A 27882-nucleotide genomic window follows, 5' to 3' on the forward strand; every position below is an offset into this window, starting at 1 on the left:
ACATAAACAATATACTTATTGAATTCAGTAGCCTATATTGCTTCAGTAAATTTATATTGCAGGTGTACTGGATTGGGCTGCATTCTAAACAAAAAAAACAGACAAGAAAAACTTGTAGGCAACATTCATACAGTAAAATAAAAGCAAAATACAACCATAATTTTGAGTGAGGCTAGGTTCACACAGTAAAATAAAAGCTAAAAACTACTTACAGGTGCACTAAGGAAGGTGTGAGCGTGGCCTTAGAAATATGCAGCTAGTGTGTGATGAAGGGTTTAAATTTTTGCTCAAACCTTTTAATTATGCCACAAAACTGAAATATTACCATTAAATGCCACCATAGTGCAATTTCATTTCTAGGTTACATCAGAGTCAACTTGATCACTAACTTAAAAGTGAAAGGATTTAATTTTCTTATTGCTCTTAGGGTCTCTGATTTATTAAAGGAGAAGTCTGGTGAAAATTTTTATTACAGTATTGTATTGCCCCCCCAAATTTATACAAATCACCAATATACACTTATGGGAATTGCTTATAAAGTGCTTTTTTCCCTGCACTTACTACTACATCAAGGCTTCACTTCCTGGATAACATGGTGATGTCACAACACCACTCCCAGAGCTGTGCGGGCTGTGGCTACTGGAGAGGATGATGACAGAGGGATGCTCAGCGTCTCTCCAGTGCCCTGTGTCCCTCTGCCATCATCCTCTCCAGCAGCCACAGCCCGCACAGCTGTATATTGGGGATTTGTATAACCTTTGGGGGGCAATACAATACTTTAATAAAAGTTTTCGTCAGACTTCTTTAAGAAACAAATATGTTTGTACCTCAAAACTGAGTAAAGAAGTCTTTCAAAATACACTGCATAATAGAGCTGTAAAGCAAACTACAGCATACTTATTTTATAGGTCCAGCACTGGTGGGCTGGTCTTCCTTGGGGCCTTTGCTTACTTACCCTGATGACATTCCAAATCCACTGCAGCCAGTCACTGAGGTGGGTCCAGAAATCATCAACATAATGACAAGAGTGCACCATCAGGGTAAGTAAAAAAGAAGGACCAGGATAGACTGGACTGCTGTCCTTGGACCAGACTCACCAAGGTGAGTATCTTGTTGTTAATTTTACCATCCCAACAAGATGATGTGTGTTTTTAAATACCTCAAACTACCCTATAAAATGTGTAAATGTTATAATAACAAATTAGAATTAAACATTGAAAATGTTTAAAAATAACTGCAAAGAAAAACATTAAACAGAAATTTTACTCAATATGCTTTTATTAACTTATCCAGTGATTAACCAGTACTGTTAACAGTGAAGGGACAGTAGGGGTCCAGTTCCATAATAATTCAGGAATTAAAGGCAGAGATGTATCTTATGTCCTACATGTTCTTGGAGAAAAACGAATAAACTTCCCTAAGCAGTTTAGGATCAAAAAACCATACAGCTACTGAACAATAAATACTACATGGAATTTTGTACAAGGCAAGATTTATGGACATGAGAAAAAAAAAAAAAAAGCTATTGCCCCTATAAATATTTTTATTCACAATGATAAAAAACAAAAATAGTGCTAGTGTTTGGCCACCGTGTTACTCCTATACCATAGTAATATTACCACCCATATTGTTTCCAAAACAAAATATCAAAACCACAAAAAAATTTTGAAAACAAATTGAATAATGACCGATTCAGACAAATCTTCTGCTTTTCAATGGGATGCCACGTTCCTTTTATTAATCACACCTGAAAATACAGCACATATTTTATACAACTGCACTTTTCTATTAGAATTGAAATAGGAAAGTGTTAAAAATAATCAAATACAGGATAAACTAGGAAAATTGAGTTTTCAGAAGCAGACATATTTAAATGGCTAACTATGGGGGGGGGGGATTTATCATTTGGTGTATGTACTGTCAGCCTTAAAAAGTCGCATGATATAATCCAAACTGTCACAGTGAAAACACTGTGCACGGACCATATATTACAGACGTGTGTATAAGGCCTAAAAGTCCTTTGTTGTATGTTGTGACACCTACGATCTTCTGATGCTTCCCAGCATCAGAATGCTGCATATGGTGTAGCATACAATGTATAGAACAGATCATCTGTTGGGAGAAAATTAAAGGGGGGAAACACATTGCACAACAAGTGTATGGTGAGTGACTTGTTGAAGCTGGAGAAAGAAGAAAAAAAGCCATCTGTCTGTGATCTCATGATTAGGGGACTATGAGCACCCGATATCACTTGTCACCTGCACCCAGATGGACATAGCCTGTGGACGCCACTCCTGAAAGATTCAGCCACAGCTTGTCTCTTTCTTCCCTGCACCTTCTATCAAACAGACCTCATTGTCCTTATTACTGGCTGCTGCACTGGTTTTATCTTAGACTGTGTTCACACACTGCAGTTTTTCCAAAATGTGAGTATGTACTTTGAGTACTCACTCTGGGGATATGTGCTGGGGATATGTGCAGCTACTGGACTGCCTGATGTTTACATGTAGAAACGCACAAATAGGGGTCATGTCACTTTTTTTTTAATTGCTGTACACAGATTTTTTAAATTGTAGCAGAAAAATCTGAACCACAAAGACTATAATGTGGATATACAATACAGACACTGTAGTGTAACTCACAGCCACTTACCATGTGACAAAACTGTGCAATTTGAATATTGGTCATGTGTTTTTTTATATAGGTTAATATCAGCAGATATCTGCTGTGCAAAAAAATTTGCTTTAAAATAAGCTGTGTACAAACGCTAAGAGAAGTAAATCGCCACAGACACAAATAATGGTAGAGCTGTGTCTTATACCAGCCATTAAGTAGCTTTTTATTTTGCTAAAGCAGGTCAGAAGAGGAAGAATTCACTTAATTTGCTAGTAACCATTCCACTTTTCATGTGTCTTCTGCTGTAGGGATGTAGCGGGGCCTACCTAATTTTCTTGCACTGTATGGTTACTCCTCAGCTTGGTGCCCTTCTAAAAGGCCACAGATTCAAACTGCAATTCATTTCAAATACATAATGCATATTCTAAAAAAAAAAAAAACTAAAACAACTTACTGTTGCAGAGATTCAAGAGCAAGAGGCAGATTACATCCAGTGTATGCTCCATTTATAATGCTGTATTCAAGCAGTGCACAAGCACAAGGATCCTACAGGAAAAGAATGCAGTAAAAATACATGATCACATAGGAAATACACATAACAAAACAACAACAAATAACTCTTGAGAGTGAATTCCATCCTGGTGTTTTTGTTTTTAAATGCAGCATATGCTATTGTCACATAATTATTGTATAAAACTATTTTAGTTGGTGGCATATATAGGTTACCTGACAAATTGATTCAGGGGAATTGTATATCTCTGCAGCTATTCACCTTATAGACTCAGCTATTATTAATGCTTTCCTGGTCTCAGAGAGGGCAGCATTCTGTTTATGGGAAAACATACAAAGGAACAAGGAGGGTGGAGCTGGTTGAGGGGAAAAGCTGCCAGGTGGATTCTGATAGGTGAAGATGTCATCGTGTAGATTACAGGACAGAAGAACACAGGACAAACTGACTTGCTTACACATTAGTACATGTAATTTTCAGGATCAAAATACCATGGGATCACTGAATGCGCAGCCTGTGTTTAGAGAGTAGGATGCAGAAATCATATCACTAGCAGGTAGTAGGTAGTAGCAGGGGCTGCTAATGTGTGGCCCACAACTGCAGAGCAAATTAGGGACAACCCCCCCCCCCCCCCCCCCAAAAAAAAAGAAAAAAAACTATTATAGCTTTCAAACCTGCATATACGATAAAATGCAAACTTTGCTTACTCATTTTTTTCTACGCTACCTAGTCAGCATTTCAGCCTTCTCTATACACTGGAGGTGGGTCCGGCGCCCCCAAGGTACCAATATACATAGCACTAGACGGGAGGGAGGAAGGTGAGCGGCACAGAGGACCGGACATTAGCAGGCTATATGCAGGAAAAAACTGCTCCTTCGTTTAGTCTGTGAACGTGCAGTTCAGACTTTTATACGAGAGCACGCCTGTGTAGGCTATCAATCCAATGACAGCCTGACACGAAAACTCCCAGGAGGGAAGGACTACAGCAATCTAGAATATAATTTTCATTCTCATAAAATGGGTGATAAAATGAAAATGTATTAGAAAAAGTCTTAAAAATCAATCAACCTATTAGTTTAGACCAGTGCTTCTCAAACTGTGAGGCAGGCCTCACCAGTGAGGCGCCCCCTAGTTGTTGATGAGGCCCAGCTGGGGAGCCAGTTTTCACAAAGTAACTAGAATCTACACAGTCCTTTTGCAGTTTGCAAAAATCTCCATTTTAGCCACATTATTAATTTATTTTGTACTTGCTTTATTGGTAAATAGAGCTTAGCCCTAGCATTATATTCAGCTTTAAATAATTTTTCCCCAGATAGTGACGCCCAGGCATTGCCTTGGTCTGTTGTATGAGGCTCCACTAGAAAAAGTTTCAGAAGCACAGGTTTAGGGGGAAAAAAAACTACAAAAAAAAAAAAAACAGTGACACTTAAGATAAATTGCAACTGGGAAGGACTTGCAGATTTTCCGTGCAAAAAATATGTTTACAGTACCATGTAAGATTTAACTATTTCCATCCAAACACTACAGGTTTTATTTTTTAAATTTTTTTGCATGGAAATCATCATACCTATAGCTTACAGGACGCTGAGGATGAAAGAAAGTTTCTTACCTTCATCCTCGGCACCATTTCTGTGCTATTAGCAGTTTATCTTCTATGATAAATAGGTGTTTTGGTGCACTGGGGGTGGAACTACCGCCCTCAAGGTACCAATCTACCTCCAGCCAGCTCGCCCTTCCTAATAAATATAAGCAGAGCAGGTTGGCTGGGGGACGGATCAGTTTATTTGGGGCAGTAGCCTACTTAGGATCGAAGATAAATTCCTAATAGCGCAGTAGCAGCGCCATGGATGAAGATAAGAAACTTACCTTCATTCTCAGGGTTCTGTGTGCTATATGGATATGTCAGCAGGTTAGATGCTTCTAACCTGCTAATAGCTTCCTTTTAACTCCTTAGCTCTGCAGTCTGTTTTGGCCTAAACGCCCAGGGCCCATTGCGGTGATTCTGACACTGTTTATTTGTGACATGTTTGTCTTTGTGTCTTGCTATATTGTAAGAGCTGTAATATTTTTTTATCATTTCACTTAAGGGCTTTTTCTGCAGTATAAGCTGTTTTTAGTTGTACACTTTTTAGGTACAGGTGACATTTAAAAAATATATTTTTAAGGGAGCGGGATGAACAAAAAATTGTCACTTTGGTTGTTTTTATTTATTTTTTCGATGGAGTTTAGTGTGTGGGATAAATAATGTCATGATTTAATAGCTGGAGTCATTACGGACGCAGCTATACCAAATATGTATATTTTATTTATAAAGGGAATAATGGGGGAATGGGGAATGTGTTTTTTTTTACTTTTCAGTTACAAAAGCCAGCAATCTAAAAACAGCAGCTGGCTTCTGGGTTGCTATGGCTACCTCAGAGCCAAGTGATCGCTTGCTTGGCTTGGCTGCCATAGAAGGTGGCAATCGTGCCGACCACAGTGTCTATGGGGTTGACAGCCTGGAGAGGAGTGGCTCCTCCTTGGACAGTGGCGGTAGGAAGAGGCAATGTGTGGTAGCCGCCGCCTGCCACTAGGGACAGCAGAGGGAGGCAGGGAAAGCATGATAGGCAGGGAAAGCATGATGTTCCGGGAACGTCATATGCAAGAACTCCCTGCTTTTTATGACGTTCCCGGAACGTACTTTGCGGCAAGGGGTTAGAAGGAACCTGTCACCAAGACAATGCTATGTAATCTAAAGAAATCATGTTCTAGAGAAGGAAAAACCGAGCAGGTTGATATATAACTTTGCAGAAAAAGATTTACTAAAACTTGTTGATTGAAATCCCCGCTCAGTCTGTCCAGGGGACAGTATCACTCAATGATAATATCCAGAGATGTCAATCTATAAATAAAGTTTCAATCTATAACGTTATACTATATCTTTTCCCATAAAGAAAGATAATAAGATTATATAAACAAATCTACTCAGCTACTTCTGATGCTGATAGTTTAGGTAGCATTTTCACAATGACAGATGAAAATCTGCAGCATGCCTATTTCTAACTGTTTTCTCCAGGTATTTCTTTTGTTTTTGTAAAGCGCAAGATTTAAAGAGTCACTGTCAAAAGTTATGACTGATTCGGGTCTGAGTGTTCAGACCCATACTGATAAGAACAACAAGCTGGGAGAAGACCATGCAGCAACGAGTCCACTCTGAGTTACTAAAAAAAAAAATTGGGTTTATACTGGAGCTCTATGGAGTCCGACTTTTTTTCTAACTCAGAGCTGCTGATCCGTATGAATCTGAACACTCAGACCGAGACTGATCAAAACTTTTAACAGGTCTTTATGACATGTCAAAAGTTTTTTGTAATGACAGGTACACTTTAACTTTCAATGACTTCTTTGAGTTGAGTGATACAAACACAGAGAATGCATGGTGCAGTATTTGTGTACAACATTAGAATTTGTTATCATAGCCATGTCACAATTATTCAATTGTATATTGTCATATACTTAGGTCATTTTATGTTTTTCAGAATAATGTAGACGCAAATGTGAACAGACAATATTCTTTCCATGTATCCAAAAAAGAACCTTGGACAATAAAGTGGCTTGCAACAAATTTTGGGGGAATATTTAGAATTTTCTAGTATGTGATATAGTCTACTGCTTTGTACACCGACCTTCATAAGAATGTGTGGGTTTCCGAGCACAATCAGCAAGGCCTTTGGTCTAGTTGTTGCAACATTGAATCTTTTTGGATTACAGAGGAAGCCGAGCAAGCTTCTAGAATCATTGTAAAGGAAATCTTCACAGGATCGCACCTGTACAAAAGGGCAAAACATTTATTCAACTGAAATATGTTATCCTAAAGTTTTTCACCAGACACAGTGGCCCAGATTTACCAACATGTGTATAACAGAAATTGGTGTAAACTGCCCACAGCAACCAATCACAGATCTGCTTTCACTTTTCTAGAGATGAAAGCGGAGCTGTGATTGGAGGATATGGGCAGCTTACACAAGTTTCTTTTTTACACACTAATAAATCTAGGCCACTGTATTTTTTCATTTGCAATAAGCACAGAGGACAGAACTGATAGAAATAGGAAAAAAGTGTCTGCACCCACAGTCTGCATGCATATCACACATTTAGCATATTTACACAGAATTTCCTTTTTATATTTGTAGTTGTCTAGAAGCCCCCACATATTAATGTTTCTTCTTTAAAAATGGAATTAAAAAGTTTTTACAGCGTTCACGGTTTATAATCAGACTGCTACTTGGAAAACATATTACTGTAGATCATGGGTCAATGTAAAAGCGCATACATACCATTGAAATGATGATTACCAGGGATTCTTGGCCTTGAAATTCTTCTACTGATCCCACTTTTATATCTGCCAGGTCAACCGTTCGCAGAAGTGTTCGGATTTTCTCAACCTTTAATAAAAAAAAAATTACTAAATCCTGCTGTATTATATACACTATATAGATTAATGTACTGGGACATAAATCATAATCATTGAATTCAGGTGTTTAATTCAGTACCTTTGTCAAAGGTGTGTAACATCAAGCATCTAGTAATGCAGTCTGCACTTACAAATGGGCTCTCATTTACTAGTATTCAGTCATGGAGAAGTGGTGGTCATTGCAGGTTCCAGTCATGCTTATGCTACCCTTCTGCAGAAAAAGACCACTTGGCCCATCTAGTCTGCCCTTTTAGTAATTCCTCTTATTATCTTAGGATAACTAGAGGTTTATCCCAGGCATGTTTAAATTCACTTACTGTAGACCAACTACATCTAATGGAAGTTTGTTCTAAACATCTAATACTCTTTCAGTAAAATTATATTTTCCCATGTTGCTCCTGATTGTACCCACTTTAGTAAAACACTTCCCCTGCTGAACCTTATTTGGCCCTTTAACATATTTAAAAGGTACTGATCATGTCCCCAGTGTCCTCCAGACTATATAGACGTGAATAGTCTTTCCTGGTATGTTTTATGCTTAAAGCGACTCTGTACCCACAATCTGACACCCCCCAATCACTTGTACCTTCGTATAGCTGCTTTTAATCCAAGATCTGTCCTGGGGTCCGTTTGGCAGGTGATGCAGCTATTGTCCTAAAAAACAACTTTTAAACTTGCAGCCCCGTGCCCAACGGCCGGGGCGTAGATTGTGTATGGATTAGGCTGGCACACCCTTCTCTGTCTCTCCTCCCCGCCTTCCTCATCATTAGGAATGCTCCAGGCAGATTGTCATCCATTCATCAGCTGTGTGAATACTGAACATGGGCTGGATTGTTAAGACACCTGTGCAATGTTCAGACAGAAGAAAATGTTCCAGAAAAAGTTAGGGCACAGATACTCCCGTTGGGCAAGGGGCTGCAAGTTTAAAAGTTGTTTTTTAGGACAATAACTGCATCACCTGCTGAACGGACCCCAGGACAGATCTTGGATTAAAAGCAGCTATCCGAAGGTACAAATGGTTTGGGGGGGGGGGGGGTGTCAGATTGTGGGTACAGAGTCGCTTTAAGACTATCCAACATGTTTATAGCATTTGGGCCCACTGCATTTTTGCTATATTTTTTGTAGGTGAGGTCTCCAGAACTGGACACAGTATTCAAAATGTTGTCTCACTAGAGCTCTATATGGCGGGATCACAATCTCCATTTTTTACTGCTAGCTATGTAGCCAATTTTACATCTGAGAAACAGATCGCTGATCTCAGGGAGACCAGCCAAACAATAACACTGCTGGCAGCCATTCTACATCTGGACCACTCCACATGACTAGATGCCAGTCAAGAAAAGCCCACTCAAAGTTATTTTCATTTCATCTCTGCAGCATTGTAGACAGCTAAGAAGAACAGTATGAACACTGGTACAGCTCTACCTCTTAATAAATATGGTGCACATGTGTGCCGCACACTACTAGGTATGGCGTGAATTTCCACTAATTTACTGAGCAAATTATAGTAAAAGTGTTGTCACATCCATGTTTTTAAAATATTGAGTGATGTAAAAAATGCAGAAAAGTTGTAGACTTTTGAGCAAATGAGGCCTGTGCAAAGCAAAATATGAAACTTTTGCCTGCCAGAAAACCAAAGCATAGTGCCTAATATACTATTTTATATGGTATTACCATTCTTTGCCATTAAAAAAATGTTGCTTCTCAAATATAATAGTTAATTTTAGAATCAATTCTTTTAATTCTTGATTTATAATTATTATGGTACAAAATCATTTGCTTCTTTATGAATTTTGCTTAGTTTTTCTTCTACAGCCATGTTTCTACATAGAGTGCTGGATGCATGGTTAACAGTGAAATGTGTCAGAAGCAGTCTGGTTAGCAGATACGCTAGCCCTCATCTCTCCTCTACTTGGATTTCTTCTAAGCTGATTTATGACCAGATTAACAGATCATGCTTTCATACACATGACACAGTACCTGTTTTTTGTATGGTGTAATCACTCCAATGTCTCTGGCAGATACTGATGTGGTAACATGTTTAGCAAGTATGCAGGAGTATCTCATGACCTGCACAGCTTCTGATGGATTGAACCAGGATGGGTTGCTTCCTTCACGCATTTCTGTCCCCTGTGGTGAATAAAAATAAAATTGTGAAGAGATGATTGACAATTCCTTTTTCACAGGTGGAACAATGATCAAACAAACAAAACAACTACCGTATCTATAGACTACATTGCCCTATTACATGTTACATCCACTACCATTACTACAGCTCATTAAAAATGAAGGGGCTTACATACCCTGACACCATGGAAAATTAAAGGAAAACCTTTCTTGGGCAACTTGTCCCATCTCAAAAGACGGTTTACAACGGCTGGATCTGCGCAGACTTCTAGTTCCTTATGGTAGAACAGCTTGGATGGGAGATGAAGCAAGGCTGCATGTGACCTGTAGTTCTTCATTAGTTTTGTGATCTTTTAATAATAAAATAAGAGCAGATATGATTAAAACTGCACATTGGAACAAGCATAGTTAAAGTGTATTTGTATAAGAAAAGGCTTGCTTTATCATTTCTGTGGTTTTGTGATACTCTTGGTATAAAAACATCCCTAAAAATGTAAATAAGCCTTCATACCCTTTTAACCCCTTCCCTCTTGGGCTGATTTTCATTTTTGCACTTTAGTTTTTTTGTTCTCAGGTTTGAAAGACCATAGCGCTTGCATTTTTTTTTAACCTACAGACCCACACGAGCCCTTTTTTTGTGACACCAATTACCAGTACTTTGCAATAACAGACTTAATTTTTCCATAAATTATACTGTGAAACAACAAAAAAAACTAAACTGAAAAAAAAGCTATTTGTTTTCATTTTGGGAGGTTTAGTGTTTACAGAGTTTGCCCTATGGTAAAACTGACATGTTATCTACCGTATTTTTCGCTTTATAGGACGCGCCTTTTGATAAGACGCACCCCTGATTTTAGGGGGGAAAAATAGAAAAAAAAATATTTTGCTCATTGTCACAGTTTGGAGATAGCAGCAGTGTGATTGGTGCCAATCCCCCCATATAGTGCCTCACATAGTAGCCAATGCCCCCATATAGTGCCCCACATAGTAGCCAATGCCCCCATATAGTGCCCACATAGTAGCCAATGCCCCCATATAGTGCCCCCCATAGTAGCCAATGCCCTCATATAGTAGCCAATGCCCCTATATAGTAGCCAATGCCCCACATAGTAGCCAATGCCCCCATACAGTGCCCCCATTGTAGCCAGTGCCCCCCATAGTAGCCAATGCCCCCATACAGTAGCCAATGCCCCCATACAGTGCCCCCATAATAGCCAATGCCCCCATACAGTGCCCCCATAGTAGCCAATGCCCCCATACAGTGCCCCCATTGTAGCCAGTGCCCCCCATAGTAGCAAATGCCCCCATACAGTAGCCAATGTCCCCATACAGTGCCCCCATAGTAGCCAATGCCGCCATACAGTAGCCAATGCCCCCTGCGACCAGAAAAACAACAAACAGGTTACTCACCTGTCCGCCAGCACCAGCAGCTCCTCTCCCAACACTCGGGTCTCCCGTCATCCTCCGGCACAGGCAGCGGGGTACAGAGACGCTGCCTGTGTCCCGGAAATGTGTTCTGCAGCGGCTGCAGGACACTTCTGGCACAGGCAGTCTCTCTGTACCCCACTGCCTGTGCCGGAGGATGACGGGAGACCCGAGTGTCGGGAGAGGAGCTGCTGGTGCTGGCGGACAGGTGAGTAGGACAGCGATCCCCTCCGCCCGCCCAGCCCGCCCCCTCCATCGCCGCTTAGCCGATCAGGAGCCCAGGAAAGTGCTGTTCATTGCACTTTCCCGGGCTTCTGATCGGCTCAGCTGAGCGGCGATAGAAGGGGCGGGCTGGGCGGGCGGAGAGGATCACTCAGGGCCGCTCACTATGCATATGCATAGTGAGCGGCAATACAGGGGGCGGGCGGGACGGCTTCCTTGCGGTGCTCAGCACTGCTTGGGAGCCGCCTTCCCTTTATAGGACGCACTTGGTTTTTCCTCCCACTTTGGGAGGAAAAACCAAGTGCGTCTTATAAAGCGAAAAATACGGTACGTTCCTCCAGTCAGTATGATTACGATATGTAACTTGTCTAACTTATTTTATCTAACTGCTTTTAAAAAATTAAAACCTTTAAAAAAAAAAAAAAAATTATATATATATATATATATATATATATATATATATATATATATATATATATATATATATATATATATATATATATATATATATATATATATGTGTTTAAACTTACTCTATTACCATCCTTGTAATGCATTTAATTTTTGGTCTATGGGGCTGTTAGGTTTCATTTTTTGCACCATGATCTGTACTTTCTATCGGTACCTTACTTGTGTATATGCAACTTTTTGATCACTTGTTATTACAATCTTTCTAGATTTGGTGTTCCAAAAATAAATAAATAAATCAGCAATTTTGCACGGTGCATTTTTTTTTTGTGCTCACGCCATTTTACCGTGCAAGATCAGGAACATAATAATTTATTAGTTCGGGCAAATACACACGTGGCAATACCAAATATATATATATTTTTTTTACTACTGTATTTAGATTTATAAAATGGGCAAAGGGGGTGATTTAAACTTTTCTCATGGGAGGGAATTTTTTACTAATGGAACCCCCCCCTTTAAATTTAGTACCCCTGGGGGACTTATTATTACTGACCATAGTGATCAGTGCAGTATACCTAACACGGCACTGATTGACTAGATCAGTGCTGTATTGTTCTGGGCTGCTGCAGACCAGATCTATAGATTACTGAGCCGGGATCAGTGTCAGTGTGATGCTGAGGCCCGGCAGGTTAAGATAAAGGGATCGCATTAGGAGGACAGGCAATCTTTTCAGTAGTGATGAAGGCTGCCAAGGGAGGCCACAGGGTGCCACAGATACCGATCAACAGCCAGCAATCTCTTGCTGAACTGTTCATAAGGGTTAGTGATACCTCCATACACATTACATGGTATGGTAATGATTTGACTTTGGTATGTAATGGGTTAAACTACCTGGAGCGAAGCTTTAACGTTTGACATTATTCTACATACCAACAAAGGGTTATAGTTTCCACAAGCACCATAGGTTTCTTCATCTCTTAAATATATTGGAAGAGCCATAAGCCTTTCCAGAAATGATACACTAAGTCCATAAGCCAAAGCGATTCTTGATTTTATCACTGGTCCAAGCTGCATTGGATCTCCTGCCAGAACAATCTGTAATATAAAAACATATATTTGAGAAAACTAAACCTGAAACAGTTGAGCTGAAAAACATCTACTGTATGTAAGAGCTAGTACCTGGCCAGTGATTTCCGATACTAAACCCAGGGGTATGAGACACTCTGGTTCACTGGCCTGTCCAGCTTCATCAATGATAACATGAGTGAAATGTCCAACTCTGTAATGATTCAAGATAGCAGTATCTAGTCAATCATCTTACAATTTTTTATATACAAATATAGGCAATTACACAATACATATTAAAGGGGTAGTGCGGCGCTAAACAATTATTCAAAAATTACACACAGTACAAAGTTATACAACTTTGTAATGTATGTTATGCATGTGAATGGCCCCCTTCCCAGTGTTTCCCCCCACCCACGCCACCCCCGGAAGTATGATGCACTATACTCACCTGATTCGGGCCAACCCCGTCCGCCATCTTGTGACAATGATGTCATCTTCGGGCGGCTGGCCGAACTGCTCAATCAGTCCATCAGTCCCCCTCTGCCGCATCATCAGCAGCTCAGCCACGATTGGCGCAGCAGGGGGGGGGGGCGGCATGAGAGACGGATGGAGCGGTTCAGCCGGCCACCCGAAGATTACATCATTGTTACAGGATGGCAGACGGGGGTCGACACGAATCAGGTGAGTATAGTGCATCATACTTCCGGGGGTGGCGTGGGTGGGGGGAAACACGGGGAAGGGGGCCATTCACATACATAACAAATTACAAAGTTGTATAACTTTGTAATGTGTGTTATTTTGTGAATAATTGTTTAGTGCCACACTACCCCTTTAAAGCAGATCTACGGGATCCTGCCAAATACTGGTATCTCTGTGGATAGCTTTTCAGTCTGCTTTATTCAGAGAATCCTTTTAACTAGAGTTAATCATAGCTGGGTAATGTGTAGAGGAAGGCAACAACAGATATAACCAACTCCTGCTGGTGCCAGTTCACCAAACTTTTTTCCTTTAGCAAAAATCATGAATTACGTCATAAGCTTGAAAAATAACCATAACATCACTACAATACTATTAAACATGCATCTTATGACTCTTATGTTCATGTCTGTGTCATCATTTCTAGTTTTCTATTTACCACAGAAGCAAAAATTGAAGACGTGTAAAACTGTTATATGGCAGACACTAGAGATGAGCGAGTAGTGAAATATTCGAGAAATCGAATAGGCACCGAGATTCGACTATTCGAACCAATATTTGATCCCATTATAGTCTATGGGAAAAAAATTCTCGCCACTTGGAAATCCAAATTCGATCACTTGGAGGTCACCAAGTCCCCCATGAAACCTCCCTAGAAGATGCCAACACCTCTGGAATGACACTGGGACAATTAGGAGGAGCATGCACCCAACACCCCAAAATCGCAGTATAATGCCACTCTCCACAGTTGCGAAGGAAAAATATTTGTGAATGCTTTATGAACGTATTTCTTGCGCAGTGTCACATAATGATTCCAATGTGCGTCAGTAGAGCTTTATGTTATTTGCGCGTATCACGCATTACGCTGTACGAACGCCTTTACTGGGCTACTGGAACAGTATGTATCCCGTGCCCTTAGTAGGCTACTGGAACAGTATGTCCAACGTGCCTTTACTAGGCTACTGGAACAGTATGTATCACGTGCCTTTACTGGGCTACTGGAACAGTATGTATCACGTGCCTTTACTGGGCTACTGGAAAAGTATGTATCACGTGCTCTTAGTGGGCTACTGGAAGAGTATGTATAATGTGCCTTTTACTGGGCTACTGGTACAGTATGTATAACATGCCCTTAGTGGGCTACTGGAACAGTATGTAGAACATGCTCTTAGTGGGCTACTGGAACAGTATGTATCACATGCCTTTACTAGGCTACTGGAACAGTATGTATCACGTGCCTTTACTGGGCTACTGGAAAAGTATGTATCACGTGCTCTTAGTGGGCTACTGGAACAGTATGTATATTGTGCCTTTTACTGGGCTACTGGTACAGTATGTATAACATGCCCTTAGTGGGCTACTGGAACAGTATGTAGAACATGCTCTTAGTGGGCTACTGGAACAGTATGTATATTGTGCCCTTAGTGGGCTACACCAGGGACACGGAGTACACACAGGGTACTGGAATAAATACACCTGCTGCTGCTGCTATCTTTGTCTTAGCACTAAGAAGTGCTTTGGATTCAGAGATTACTTTTTCGCTGGATCTTAGCCCTTAAAAGGACTTTTGGGTTCTGTAGTAAGCCTGCCTTACCAAAATGCTACTATAAACCTCTCTCTCCCTTCTCCAAGATCTTTCCCTGGATAGGTTGAAAGCGCAGCTGCGGTCGAGAAGCGGGAGCCAAATATTTAAGATTCAAGGTCATGTGGTTCAGCCATCCAATGAGGGTAGACGCCGTTCTCGTGATGTGTGCGTACTCCCAGGGTCACTCACAGCCTCCCTGCAAGTTGATTGAATAAAAAAGCGCCAACTGCAATGGGAGGGCTTTGGAATGTTTCCTGCCACACTATTCGATTGAATTTGAATCTTTCGAGTTCCGCAATATTCGATCGAATACCATCTCGATCGAATCGTATTCGCTCATCTCTAGCAGACACTAATGGTAGCCAACACATCTTATCGACTTATAACAGGGTCCCGTATATCAGTTTTGTGGAGCGCAACCAACGTTTTTGCTCATATTTTTTATTCAAAATTAAATCACTGCTTAATGGATACCAAATGGGTTCCACCAACCTTTTCAACGCATCACATATATATGGTTCATCCAGAGTATAAGCAGTGTACACAGGGCAACAACTATAAACCAAAGCATACTCACGGTTATGTAGTATTGCAATAAGTCCACTTTAAAAGGCTTATAGAATGAATGAGCTTGACAGTGTAACATTTGGTGGGGAGCAGCCTCCCATCCGTCATGCAGACCACTCAGTCTTTTAGCCTGCTAAAGTGGTCTTATTGCAATAAATACAGAACCAGGAGTCTACTCTGGGTCATTGTTATTGCCCTGTGTACAACGCCTATGCTCTGGATAAACCACAGATGTAATGGGATCCGTCACGGCGTTCAATTTTTTTTTACTGTAACAAAAAAAAAACCTCAAAATGAGCTACTTTTGCCATAAAATGCAACAGATTTTTTTGCCCAACACAGATGTTTACAGAACTTTAAAATGACTGGCCGTCCCACAATATTCCTACTGCAGCCCTGTCACAATGGCTCTTTATGGGTGTCCTGTTCACTGCACAGAGAGAAAGATAGCACACAAGAGTAGGAGCGCCGCTGCAGCATGCAGGGGTTACCACGTCAGCAGATGAAAATTTCTAATCAGGCCAGAAACAGGGGAATGGCACTATTACCTCTCTACAAAATCGTTCTAAGCCATTACAAGACCAGAATAGGATTTTGTGAGTACTGACTGTAAAATCCTTTTCTCATTTTCGAAGTTCATCTGGGGACACACACACAGTGGGTATAGGCTGGTGCCACTTGGAGGCGACGCTAAGCAAAGAGAAAAAGTGTTAGCTCTTCCCATAAGGCTATACCCCGCCAGCAGGCACTGAGCTAACCAATTTGAATACAAGCAGTAGGAGCAGCCAGCAGAAGCCAACAAAAGGTACAAGGTAAACACAACTGTGAAGACACAGAACTGCTGATGGACTGTAACTAGAAAGGAAAGTAACCATTCAGCTGTGTCCCCTAATGAACGTCAATGAGAAAAGGGACACAGATACAGTTGGATGTCCTAAAGAAGTCCTCATTGGTCAGAACAAACACACATCACACAACCAACCGACCAACAAACATACTGCACCATGCAGCAGATGGGGATCATATGAACAAAGTAATGTGTGCAGAGATCAGAAGACACCTAAGCTATAGGGACTCTATGACACACTGGCCATGAAGTCCTCAGGACTGGGGTGAGTGGTGAGATCTAGCTGTCCAAGCTGGACAGAAAGCCATCCTTATGAAGAAATGGTAGCCTTGAATGCTCACAAAGTGGGCATAGCCATCTAAGACAGAATGTCCCCCCCTGGGAAAACACCTGATGCAAATGGATAAAGGGCAGAAATCAGAAGAACAGCAGGGGAAAAAAAAGTACCACCACTGAAGAGAGGAGACAAGCAAGCAAAAAGAAAGCTATATATCCGGACAGCCAGAGTAAGAGCGCAAAAACTTTCAGGAAAGGACAAATGTCTAACCCAGACCTAGCTTGGGGTCTTAGGAAACATGGGAGGATGCAAAAGAAGTCCATGGGCAAGCTGTTAGGGTGGCGGCCACACCTAACAGGACCAAGGAGGAAGCCACCAGAAGTGCTTGTAAACACTGTCTCAATGTATCAAAATACAAAAAAGGAAGGAGTACATAGGGAACGAGTGGGGATCTGGTAGATGCCAGGTAACGACCATGGGCAAACCAGCAGGAGAAATACCCATATGTCCGAGACCAATAACTCTGGACAAGGAGGTTGGCTATCCCAAAGACCTATAGGGGTCTATGGTCCAAAGACAAAAGTGCAAACCAGCTGTTGACCTACACCCAAGTCCCAAATGAGTGTGGTAACACCAATGAGTTGGAAATCCAATCAAGCAAGGTAGTGTTGCCAAGCAGGGCAAAACAGACACCTGCCTAACCTGGAAAGTCCAGGTAAAACAAAACCAAGTTCTCCTGTCGAAGGGCTCAGTTGGTCAGTATGACATACTAGTATGACCCAAAAGGCCCCGAGACTTGACGCAGTAGGGCAAAGAAAACACCCGAATAGTTGGTACATTTAATCAAAAGCAGAGATCGCTATCGAGGAGATGAGATGGGGAATACTCTTGGCTAGATAAAGTATCTGACCGGATGGACCAAGAGTAGCATGAGAAAGTCTGGGATAAATACAAGACTGTTGAGGCTTCACAAGAATGTGTCATGGCAAAACTGATAGTGGTCTGATAGGAGACCTGACCCACAGACAGCACCCTTGTAAAACAAGTATTACTGGGGCTTAAGAGGAACACTAATGGAGTGAGCACATTGAGATGCAGGGGCCTAATGTTGTCTGTCGCAAGAGACACAGACAACATCATCCCCCCATGTGGTCTGCCGGAATAGAAGAACCTGACGTAGTTCCACTGGAGATGCTCACTTGAAATGAAATGAATATGTCCGGGAAGGCAGAGCTTAAAAGACAATATAGGCTAAGGCTCTAAACAACAATTTCCTGGCACTCCAAAAGAAGATACTACTGAAAGGTAGTCGTACTGAAGTGGTTAAGAGCTTGGTGGAAGCGCCACTGATCTGGCAGCACAGACCAAGTGGCTATCGGACAAGGCAGACAGAAAGAAGAACATCCACCTGGAGGACTCATTCCGGGAGACAACAGGACAATATGTGCATTCACCCAGAGACTTGAAATGGAGTCAAAGTAAGGGTGTCTGCCATGAAAGTTTCCCTGAATGTGCAGGGGATTCACATGGTTTAACAATTTCTGTATGGGAATGGGCTTAACAGGTCCACCTCCAATTTGGTTGTTACTCCTATTTGGATGAAGGACAGTTTACTAGTCCCATTAAGGAAGTGATCTTTCCTTTATAAAAAGAGGTTTTGCATACACAAGGACAGGCCAATGGGGGCTGAGATTCAGGACAGCTCTGTGCTGAACAACTGGGAGCCTCATTTTCGTGTCTGAACATATACAGCAGACCTGTGAGGCATAGGGGACAACTATATAAGGCAAAGCCCTGTTTGCCAGCAATCCAACAGAACGAGAGCAGCAAACGTGTACGTGGAAGGAAATAATATGACTGCTCATGTAGCCATAGTCAGTGCCCTATAGCAGGCAGGATGGTACCATTGTAGTACGAAGACTTCGCCTGTGCAAGAAAGTAATATGTCTGCTGGTGTACTGTTAGTTTTGCCATATGATGGGCAGTAGGATACTGCTTTAGTATGAATACATCACCTATGGAAGGGACTAACATGACTTGATATAGCGACAGTCATGAACATATGACAGGTAAGATGGTACCATTGTAGTATGATTACATTACCTGGGGAAGGGAGTAATCTGACTGATGAGTGAGCAAGAGTGATGGCTATATGACAGGTAGGATGTACCCTTGTAGGCTAGCCATATTACGTCACCATTGGAAGGGAGTAACATGACTGCTGATGTAGCTATATTCGGTGACACCTGACAGGTACAATAGTATCACTGTGGCACAATTATATCACCTATGGAAGGGAGTAACACGACTTCTGACTAGCCATAGTCAGTGCCAAGTGTCAGGCACAATGGTTCCGCTGTGGCATGATTATGTCACCCACCCCCTTTTTAAAAGCAGTTGCCGCCACTGGGAAAATCATGCAGTCCGGCAGGGAATAGTTGCATGATTTAGTCAGTGCAGTCGTGTACTGGATGGTGTCCACCAAGAAGAGGGAAGGAGAAGCCTAGGGGAGCTGCCCAGGGAGGGTTAACCCCTATTCCCACCCATCTTGGACAGTAAATCCCCACTAGGGAAGTGGCCCTTGGGGGAAATAAAAAGGGGGGAGGACCCCAGGGGCGGGGAAAAGGATAGACGCTCAGGGAGACAAGAAGCAGGCACCAGGGAAAGGGGGGATACTCACCTAGTCCTGTTTACTTACCCTCTTGCTCCTCTTCAGCCCCCCCCCCCCTGCTGAGACTTGCAGGGTCAGCCCTTCAGTGTGCCACTCACCAGAAGGTGTCTGCTGGTTTGGGGGGAACAATTTGTAGCAGTCTGGTTAACCCTTGGGCTGGTGGGATGCAGAAAAGTGGACAGCACTTCTGGACAGCGTCATTGTCAATGTTATTTCATCAGCAAACAGTTGTTTAGGTGGGGCTTCACTGAAGATTGGCCATGAAATGAAGCAATATTAGAGCAAAAAGATGACGCAGACAAGTTTTACACAGGTATATATGGAATGTGCGGTACTAAGCTTGTAGATGGGTGTAGGGAACTACACATAGGGTAAGGGTAAGTGTGGTGATCACTTTAAGGCAACATCAGATTTAGTTTGCACTCCAAAAAAAAAGTCTTCAGCAGCTCAGTGCTCAGATCACTTGATTCCCCACGTCATGGTGACGTGCCTATCTGACTCCTCACATGTCACAATGTCAAAAGTTTTGATCAGTGAGGGTCCAGTTGCTGAAACACCCACTAAACAGTAAAATTAGAAAGCAGAAGGTGTACCTATTTGTTTCTGCAAGGCAATGCTTGGCTATGGTCAGAGACTGGAAAAAGGCATGTATGTCTTTTCAGTAAGGCTATAGAAAGAGTAGAGAAAAAAAAAAAAGGGCTGAGCAGAAAAGAACTAGACCAAGTATGATCCAGTCAATGTAATCTAAACTGCAGTGATTTGTGGTACCTTCCTTGTTACCAATTTCCATTTGTAATTAGTTATACTTTGTATTTTTATTTCTTTTGCTCACCTCTGTCTACAATGACTGGAAAATATTTAACTTTAAAAAGATGTTCTACGAGATTCTACTCCTGTTTTCTTTTAGAGATCTAGACACATAATATTTTGTCACAATGGCCAGGATTTATTTAAATGCTCGACAAATTTAAGGTGTTGCTGCTTCAGTGCCCTCAGGCCATATCTATTGTCTAAAAATATTCTCATAGCTTTGCTTTTGTTTCACATACATCTCTTTGAATTTAGCATGAGAACAGTATTTCTCTAACCTTAAACCAATCTGGTAGAACATTCCAGCACTGCTGCATGTAGAAATTATTATTCGAAATCGAGAGGCTTTCTGAATATCTTCTCCAGGTCTACAGTATGGCCTCACTATGTCATGAATTGTCTAGAAACATAAGAACAGAACATGGAAATTGACTTAATGCCTAAATTGTAGCATTAAAGATAAAGAACACAATTTAGATAAGTTCACATTAGTCTAACACATTTTATTGATACAAAAATACACAAAAGCTGTGAGCCACAATATTCTGAACTCCTTTAGGAATTAGATTTGTATGGGATAAACGTGATAAGATATTACAGCATTGTAATAGTATATACTGTGTTTATATTGTAAAAGATAAGCCATAAAGATAAGAACAATGTTAAAACACAATCCATAATGCTGGGAAGATAATAGGGGATACTTATATTTGTTAGGTTTCCGGCATATAAGACGACCCCCAACTTTTCCAGTTACAATAGAGAGTTTGGGATATACTTGCTGTATAAGACTACCCCTCTTCCAACACACACCAAATAAAAATTAATGAACATCAGACAGCAGCGAAATCTGAGAGGCATAGAAGGAGGTACAGTAATACCGGTAGGATACAAGTGCGGCCAGATGGGTGAAAGAGGTGTGCTTTTCTGGGAACAGCGCCACTCTACCGTATCTCTTTTTTTCAATACCCCGGATGCCTGCAGCTTGCTCTGACCTTCATACGGTTGCCACCGTATGCTGTGACTGCAGATTTTCTAGTCCGGTTCCAAAGTTTTTCAGCACCTGCCCTATAAGAGGACACCCGGCGTATAAGACGACCCCTGACTTCTGAGAAGATTTTCCTGGGTAAAAAGTAGTCTTATACGCAGGAAAATACTGTACTTAAAACAAACCTGGAGAAAACAAAATCTAGTCTCTCTCATATTTCATGATACTAGGCTTAGACTAGGTTCACACTGCATTTTTTCTGTCCATTTATGAGTTTAACAGGAGAAAAAAAAGCATGCAAACACAGATGAGGTTTTATGCTATAATGCAGGACCCGTTTTCTATTGACTCACATTAAAAACATTGAAGATTGTCGTCAGAAAACGACCACTGGGTCCATTTAGTCTGCCCTTTTAGTATTTCCCTTCTTATAATCTTAGGATAGACATATGTTTATCCCAGGCAGGTTTACATTTTGTTATTGTAGATTTACCAACCACATCTGCTGGCAGTTTTTTCAAGCATCTACTACTCTTTCACAACAACAAGTAATATTTTCTCATGTTGCTTCTGATCTTCCCCCCCCAACTAACCTCAGATTGTGTCTCCTTGTTCTTGAGTTCAGTTTTTTTTTTTTTTTATTAAAAACACTTTCCTCTTGAACACTATTTAGTCCTTTAACATATTTATAGGTTTAGATAATGCCCCCCTTCTTTCCTCCAGATTATACATATTTAGAGCCTTACATCTTTCCTTAGAGGAGACTGGCTTAGCAGGCTTGAAACGACACATCCCAAGTCCCCTCTCTAAACTAGGAAGACAGCTAGGAGTTGGGAACCGGAGTGGAGGACAGCAGACCCCAGTGGCTGGGAGGTAAGTGCATGTTGTTTGGGTCACCCACCTCCTCCCCAACAGTTTGAAATAAAAATAGGATCACTTAAAAAATAAATAAATAAAAATTTTGCGTACACAAAAGACATGGTTGACCACGTTTTTATGTATGATAAAATTGAACCTACTGTAACGGATGCAAAAACACAGTGCAAAACTAGCCTTAAAAGAAAACAAGTTTTTAGGTTCCCAAACCACCACCATGCCATTATAATGGATGGTAATAGTCATTTTAAAGTTGCTGCTGTAAAATTTGTCTACATAAATGTAGAAAATGAACTTCTACCATAGCATGTGCTGTAGGAAATTATCTTTGAAGAATTATCATGGTGCAGCCAGAGTATGACTTGTTAACGCCCCACAGGCTGTGGTAATAATAGGTTATACAGTCATATCACTGCTTGGTGGGTCAATCAAGCCAGTAAGCATGTGTTTAGGTCCCAGACTTTATGAGCCCTTTTAAATTATACAATGGCATGTTTAGAATACTTTAAGGCAGATTCCCGTTTAACTTTTTGTTTATTTTTTTTCTAAATGTGGTTTTAAAGGATTGAAAAATTGAGCTAATTAAATTTTTCTTGTGCTACCTCTTCAAGACGGCTGGAAGCATTCACTCTCACCATGCTACCGGGTTCTAAATGGCCACTTTCATGAAGACGGAGACAAACAAGATCAGCAGCACTGTTGGAGGGGGTGCAAACCAAAATACGACTGTCTGGCAAGGCATAATAAATCTGTAGACAAAAAGAGGGTAATTACAAATAGTTGAAACAGGTGTCATCAGCTTTTGCTTTATATACAATCCTATTGGAGAGTCTTCGAAGTCAAGAAATCCCTCATCATTCTGCACTCACTAGGCCAAAATGATAAGATAAAACCAAAATGTTACAAATCTTTGCTACTTTATTGGAAAAGAAAAACTAAATATTGCACCAACATAAGCATTTAGGCCTTTTATTAAGAACTTTGTTAAAGCACCTTTGGCAGAGATTACAGCCTCTGGTCTTTCTGTTGTCTAATCAGCGATCTTTTCAAAGCGTTCAGATCGCTGATAATACTGATCAATGCTAGGCAATGGCATAGCATTGAACAGTATAAGCAATCTAATTATTACATGTAATAGTCCCCTAGAGGGACTAAAAAGTTTAAAAAATAAAAAAAAGTTTTGAAAAATGTATACCCCTTTAATAAAAATCCATTCCCCCCTTTCCCATTTTCCAAATATAAAAATGTAATAAAAAAAAAAAAGGGAAAACAAAACGTAAGCATATTAGGTTAATATCCAATCTATTAAAATGTAATGTTACTTATGCTGTATGGTTAACAAAATAAGCGAAAAAAGTGGTACCATTCAAAACTGCAGGTCATGGTGCAAAAAAAAAAAATCATTATAAGACAATAGGATAATTTTGAGCATTTTTATTAAAAAAGAAGTTATTTTAAAGTATCAAAATAACGCAAAAGCTAGCTATGTAAAAATGGATGTCGTAATCAGACCGACCTGCAGAATGTAAATATGTGAGAGTGAACTGCACAAAAGTGAAAAGCCCTTAAATATTGCATTAAGTTTTCTTTTTCAGTTTTCCTCAATAAATAATATTTTTTGTTTTTGCTCTATACAGTATGTTTATAGTGAAATGAAAGGGGTTGTTACAACGTGCAATTGTTTCACCAAAAAATAAGTCCTCATACAGCTCTGTACAAGACAAATTAAAATATTTATGGCTCTTAGAAGGGAAGGATAGAAAAGCAAAAAGGCAAAAATTACAAATGTCTTTGTGATCAAGGCCAAAATAGGCTGTGTCATCAGGGGTTAAAAAGAAACAAATATAATGAATTTGGTGCACATAACTTTGTCATGCGAAAAGCTGTGTGCAAATTTTAGTGCAAATACAACAATAAATGTAGACCAATGTCCAAAAGCATTTGTATATATGTCTGATGTAGCCTATGTACAGTAATGCTCAATGTAACTCTAGTGTTCAAAATTTTACTTGTTAACACATTCTACCAATAATCTCTGGACAGATGCATTAAAATAAGTGTCAACATTAGTTGCTCAAAAAACTAAATATGTGAATATTTATTTAAAAAAATGACGTAAAAGAGTACTGTGGCTAACAAAAAAAAAAGTGTGAATGTTCACAATTCCTGAGATACACAGAAAAGTCGAATGTAATATTGCTTAGAAAGTCACCTGAAGAATAGCTTCAATGACTGTAACAGTCTTTCCTGTACCCGGAGGTCCAAAGAGAATATAAGGAGTGGGGCGGCAGTCTCCACTTAGTATTCTTGTGACTGCCAACTTCTGGTGATCATTCAACATCGTATTGAAGAACTGATGCATTTTCTTCAATGGGGTTTTATGACCTGCATACAAGGCATAAGTACGCCAACATAAATATAATTACTGTTATAAAAGCAGTATAGGCTAAATAATAATAATAAAAAAAACAAATAGATTAGATTAAATATAGAATAGTAAAACGTTTTTTTCTATTCAAACCAAAAAATAAATAAAAAATATCACCAACCTTGACTGTTAGTCTGTGTAGCCACTGTCACCATATCACTCATGGATATTGCATTCTTCCCTCTAGGGTGTGGCCTGTGCTGCTAATGGGATGCAGAATTTTAATTATCTAATTAATTTACTGAAAATTTGAAAGACGTTTGTAAATAGTTTGCTCTGTTACTGTAGGGTCTTTGACCCTACAAAGGGGAATACCACAATGACCAAGGGTTTAAAGTGAATCTGTCATCCCCTATCCACCTACCAAGCTGGAAGCACAGCTGGATAGTCAGCAATAAAAGCATTTAGAATATGTCTTTGTTGCCTGTGTCCTGGTTTTCAATTTTTCATAAAGCAAAAAATATTTATTTGAGCTGTGAATGGTTTCAAGGAGGCGGGCTTAGTTTTTCCTTGGTTTAGCTCCAAAAAGCCTCCACAATCAGCAGTAAACACTGTGCATACAGTACTAGGGTCCCGCCTCTTTGACACTATTCACAGTATAAATAATTATGTTTTTTTATGAACATAAAACAGAAACACAGGTAGCAAAGGTATGTTCTGAATGATTTTATTCATATCTATCCAGTGGAGACGCCAGCTGCACGATGAGTGGCTGAAGCAGATATTAAATAGCATTGTAGTCACTTCATTCATATTGGGGGGATTCCCTCATGTTATAATATGCTATTATCTTAGAAGATGGGCCTAAACCTTACACTCCGGTGCCACATATGGCATTTTTAAAAACAGTTAGGAGTGTTTTCACTGTCTATAGCGAATTATAATATACTATAAACAATATGGGGGACATTTATCAAAAAGTGTACCTTGTGCTCCTTAGCATTTTATGGCGTATGTGTGATGTGCACAGACCTTTGTCAGATTTACTAAACAGTGTAGCTCGGTGTGTGTGTGAATATGACAGCTTGAGCCTGTTTTTCCTTCATGACTTATGTTGGCATGGTTATTCTTAAGAATTTTCTTAGCTGTGATTTATCATATGTGCATTTTGGAATATTCACATATTTATTTGCATCTGTACTCCAGTCTCAGGGCAGAGGAATTTTCCTAACTAAGGTCAATTCATGAATACCTGCAGTAAAATGGGCAGTGCCAGGGAAGCTATGGCAGGTGATTTATGAACCAACATGCAAATATTAATTTGACTAGGCTGTAAGCATATAAGCCAGAGCACAGTGATAAAAAATATTCGCAAAAAAAGGTGCAAATGATAGATGTCCCCCTATGTGTATGCTCCAGATGTGTTATCTTTTTCAGGATACTTATTTACTATTACTTAACATGTAGCTAGAGGCCTGCTCTTTCTAACTTTGTTCGGTGGCTTGGTGTATTTAACATATCCCCATTATCACAACAGTCAAACAATTCTTCAGCAGATTAGAAGAAACACAAAAACAGAAAAACTACTTGTATACTGTGAATATTCTGCAAGTACTATACATTGATGTGAATCCACCAGAATCACTGATGGACATAAAGGACATACAGTGCTTTACTCTATGTCCTGGATGCCTTCTTTTTAAGCATGGATGAGTTGTCTTTCTAATGTTTTTTTTTTTTTTAAATGATGCATGTGTTTGTCACTGTAACACTTTCATAACACAGATTAAATACACAGCTTTGAACCTGAAAAGGAGGAGTTTAGTCAAAAAACACAAATCACCCAAAAGGAATTGAAAGGTCTGAATACATAAAGTCAACGTGCTACATCACAAGAACTGTGAACTGTATGACAAAACTAAGATAATAATTCGCCTTGTTGTATTTTGAATTTTATAAAAAAAAAACACTGTATAGGCTAATGCAGGGGTGTGCCATCTGTCAAATAGTTAAAGTATTACATTTACTTGAAGAATTTTGGTGCCTTTCGCAATTTTGTCTCTGTATATTCGAGATTCTATTCGCCTCAGCTCTAACAACCTGTGCACTTTTCTTCATGAATTGAAGGAACATACAAGGTAATCTTTCCAATTGTTGAAAACAATGGCGCTAACTACTCTTTGTGCAATAAAATCAAAAGGCTTCTTACCCAACAGGAGTTTCTCTGTAACCCACCTGATTTTCTTGTTGGATGACTGTCTGTTCATTCTTGTCCATACAATCCTGCTTGTTAATTCCTGGTGTGATGACTTGTGGTGACTGTAATATCACAGTTTCTGGAAAAAGCACTTAAGAGACAATTGCAATCAAAATAAAGCATATCTTCCTTTATACTGGTCATTATATGTAACCTGAGCTTTGTGCAGCACAAAAGACAAATATAATACACAAACTAGCATTTCAAAGCACAAATTTCACTAGCACTTTTTAGTACTTGGGCTGTTGTTGTACCCACCTATAACAAGTTTCTCAGCTAGATACATCCCAATTACCAATAGACATGAATATACTCAAAATCTCATTACATCAAAGCTACGAAAATAGTCAAAATCAAATAGTAAACACACACCAGTTGAGAGGAGAGATCCGACACAAACCATATAATATAGCAATATAATATATAGTAAATGTAGTATACATGATTATTATTATTTTTATATACACTATATCAAATAAAGTGCAAGTGTACATGTACATGATCCTATAGGGGAAACACATTTTACCCACAAGATAAGAAAAATTACCTGAACCTCACCTCCAACCCCAACATACAGTCCGCTCCTGCTTCTACCTGGGGTACGGAGGGTACTATGCTGTTCTTGCTTGCCTGTTTTGGCCAAAAACCCTTGGCCAAATGTTACTTTAGGGTACATTCACACGTACAGATTTCATCTAAATAACTGAACAAAGCAACAAATCTGCAGCGGATCTACAGCCGAGATTACTACAGAACTTACGTAGTGCTGCTTTCTAAGGAATCCCGGCCAGAGTGTACACACATAGTATACACTACGGCTGGGATCCCTAGCGGCACCGCATAAAACAGACATGTCAGGTTTTTTTGCGGGCGCTATTCATTGAATAGCAGCCGCAGAGAACCTGTCAGTTCACACACTCCATTGTGTGCAGCGTGGAATTCGGATGCGGGTGCACAAGGATGCGCCCGCCGCATCCGAATTAAGCAGCAATGAAGATCATCTGGCCGATACTGCAGTACCAGCCGTGATGATCTTCTGACACCGGCCGTTCTGGAGCAGCAGGTGTCTTACTATGTAGGAACATGGCCTAATAGTTTAACTGTAAAAAC

At 40.2% G+C, this 27882-nt stretch overlaps 1 protein-coding gene across 3 annotated transcripts in view; it reads right to left on the reverse strand.

Annotated features, from left to right (window-relative positions):
• Positions 1–1260: 1260 nt before the first annotated feature.
• Positions 1261–27882, reverse strand: part of MOV10L1 (Mov10 like RNA helicase 1) — an 84670-nt gene continuing 58048 nt past the window's right edge. For 2 of the 3 annotated variants that reach the window (XM_069976888.1, XM_069976880.1), the window contains 13 exons: positions 26751–26863; positions 24697–24775; positions 24360–24532; positions 22750–22896; positions 20562–20683; positions 12942–13041; positions 12693–12857; positions 9881–10054; positions 9558–9707; positions 7441–7548; positions 6790–6930; positions 3071–3162; positions 1261–1747 (listed from right to left, as the gene is read on the reverse strand). In XM_069976888.1, coding sequence (XP_069832989.1) covers positions 1738–1747; positions 3071–3162; positions 6790–6930; positions 7441–7548; positions 9558–9707; positions 9881–10054; positions 12693–12857; positions 12942–13041; positions 20562–20683; positions 22750–22896; positions 24360–24532; positions 24697–24775; positions 26751–26863 — 1574 coding nt within the window. In that variant the 3' untranslated portion in view covers positions 1261–1737. Of the gene's footprint in view, positions 1748–3070; positions 3163–6789; positions 6931–7440; positions 7549–9557; positions 9708–9880; positions 10055–12692; positions 12858–12941; positions 13042–20561; positions 20684–22749; positions 22897–24359; positions 24533–24696; positions 24779–26750; positions 26864–27882 lie in introns of all 3 variants that reach the window. The other variant, XM_069976871.1, reaches the window with a different exon arrangement.

This window comes from Dendropsophus ebraccatus, chromosome 1 (assembly GCF_027789765.1).
Source record: "Dendropsophus ebraccatus isolate aDenEbr1 chromosome 1, aDenEbr1.pat, whole genome shotgun sequence".
Lineage (NCBI taxonomy): Eukaryota > Metazoa > Chordata > Amphibia > Anura > Hylidae > Dendropsophus > Dendropsophus ebraccatus.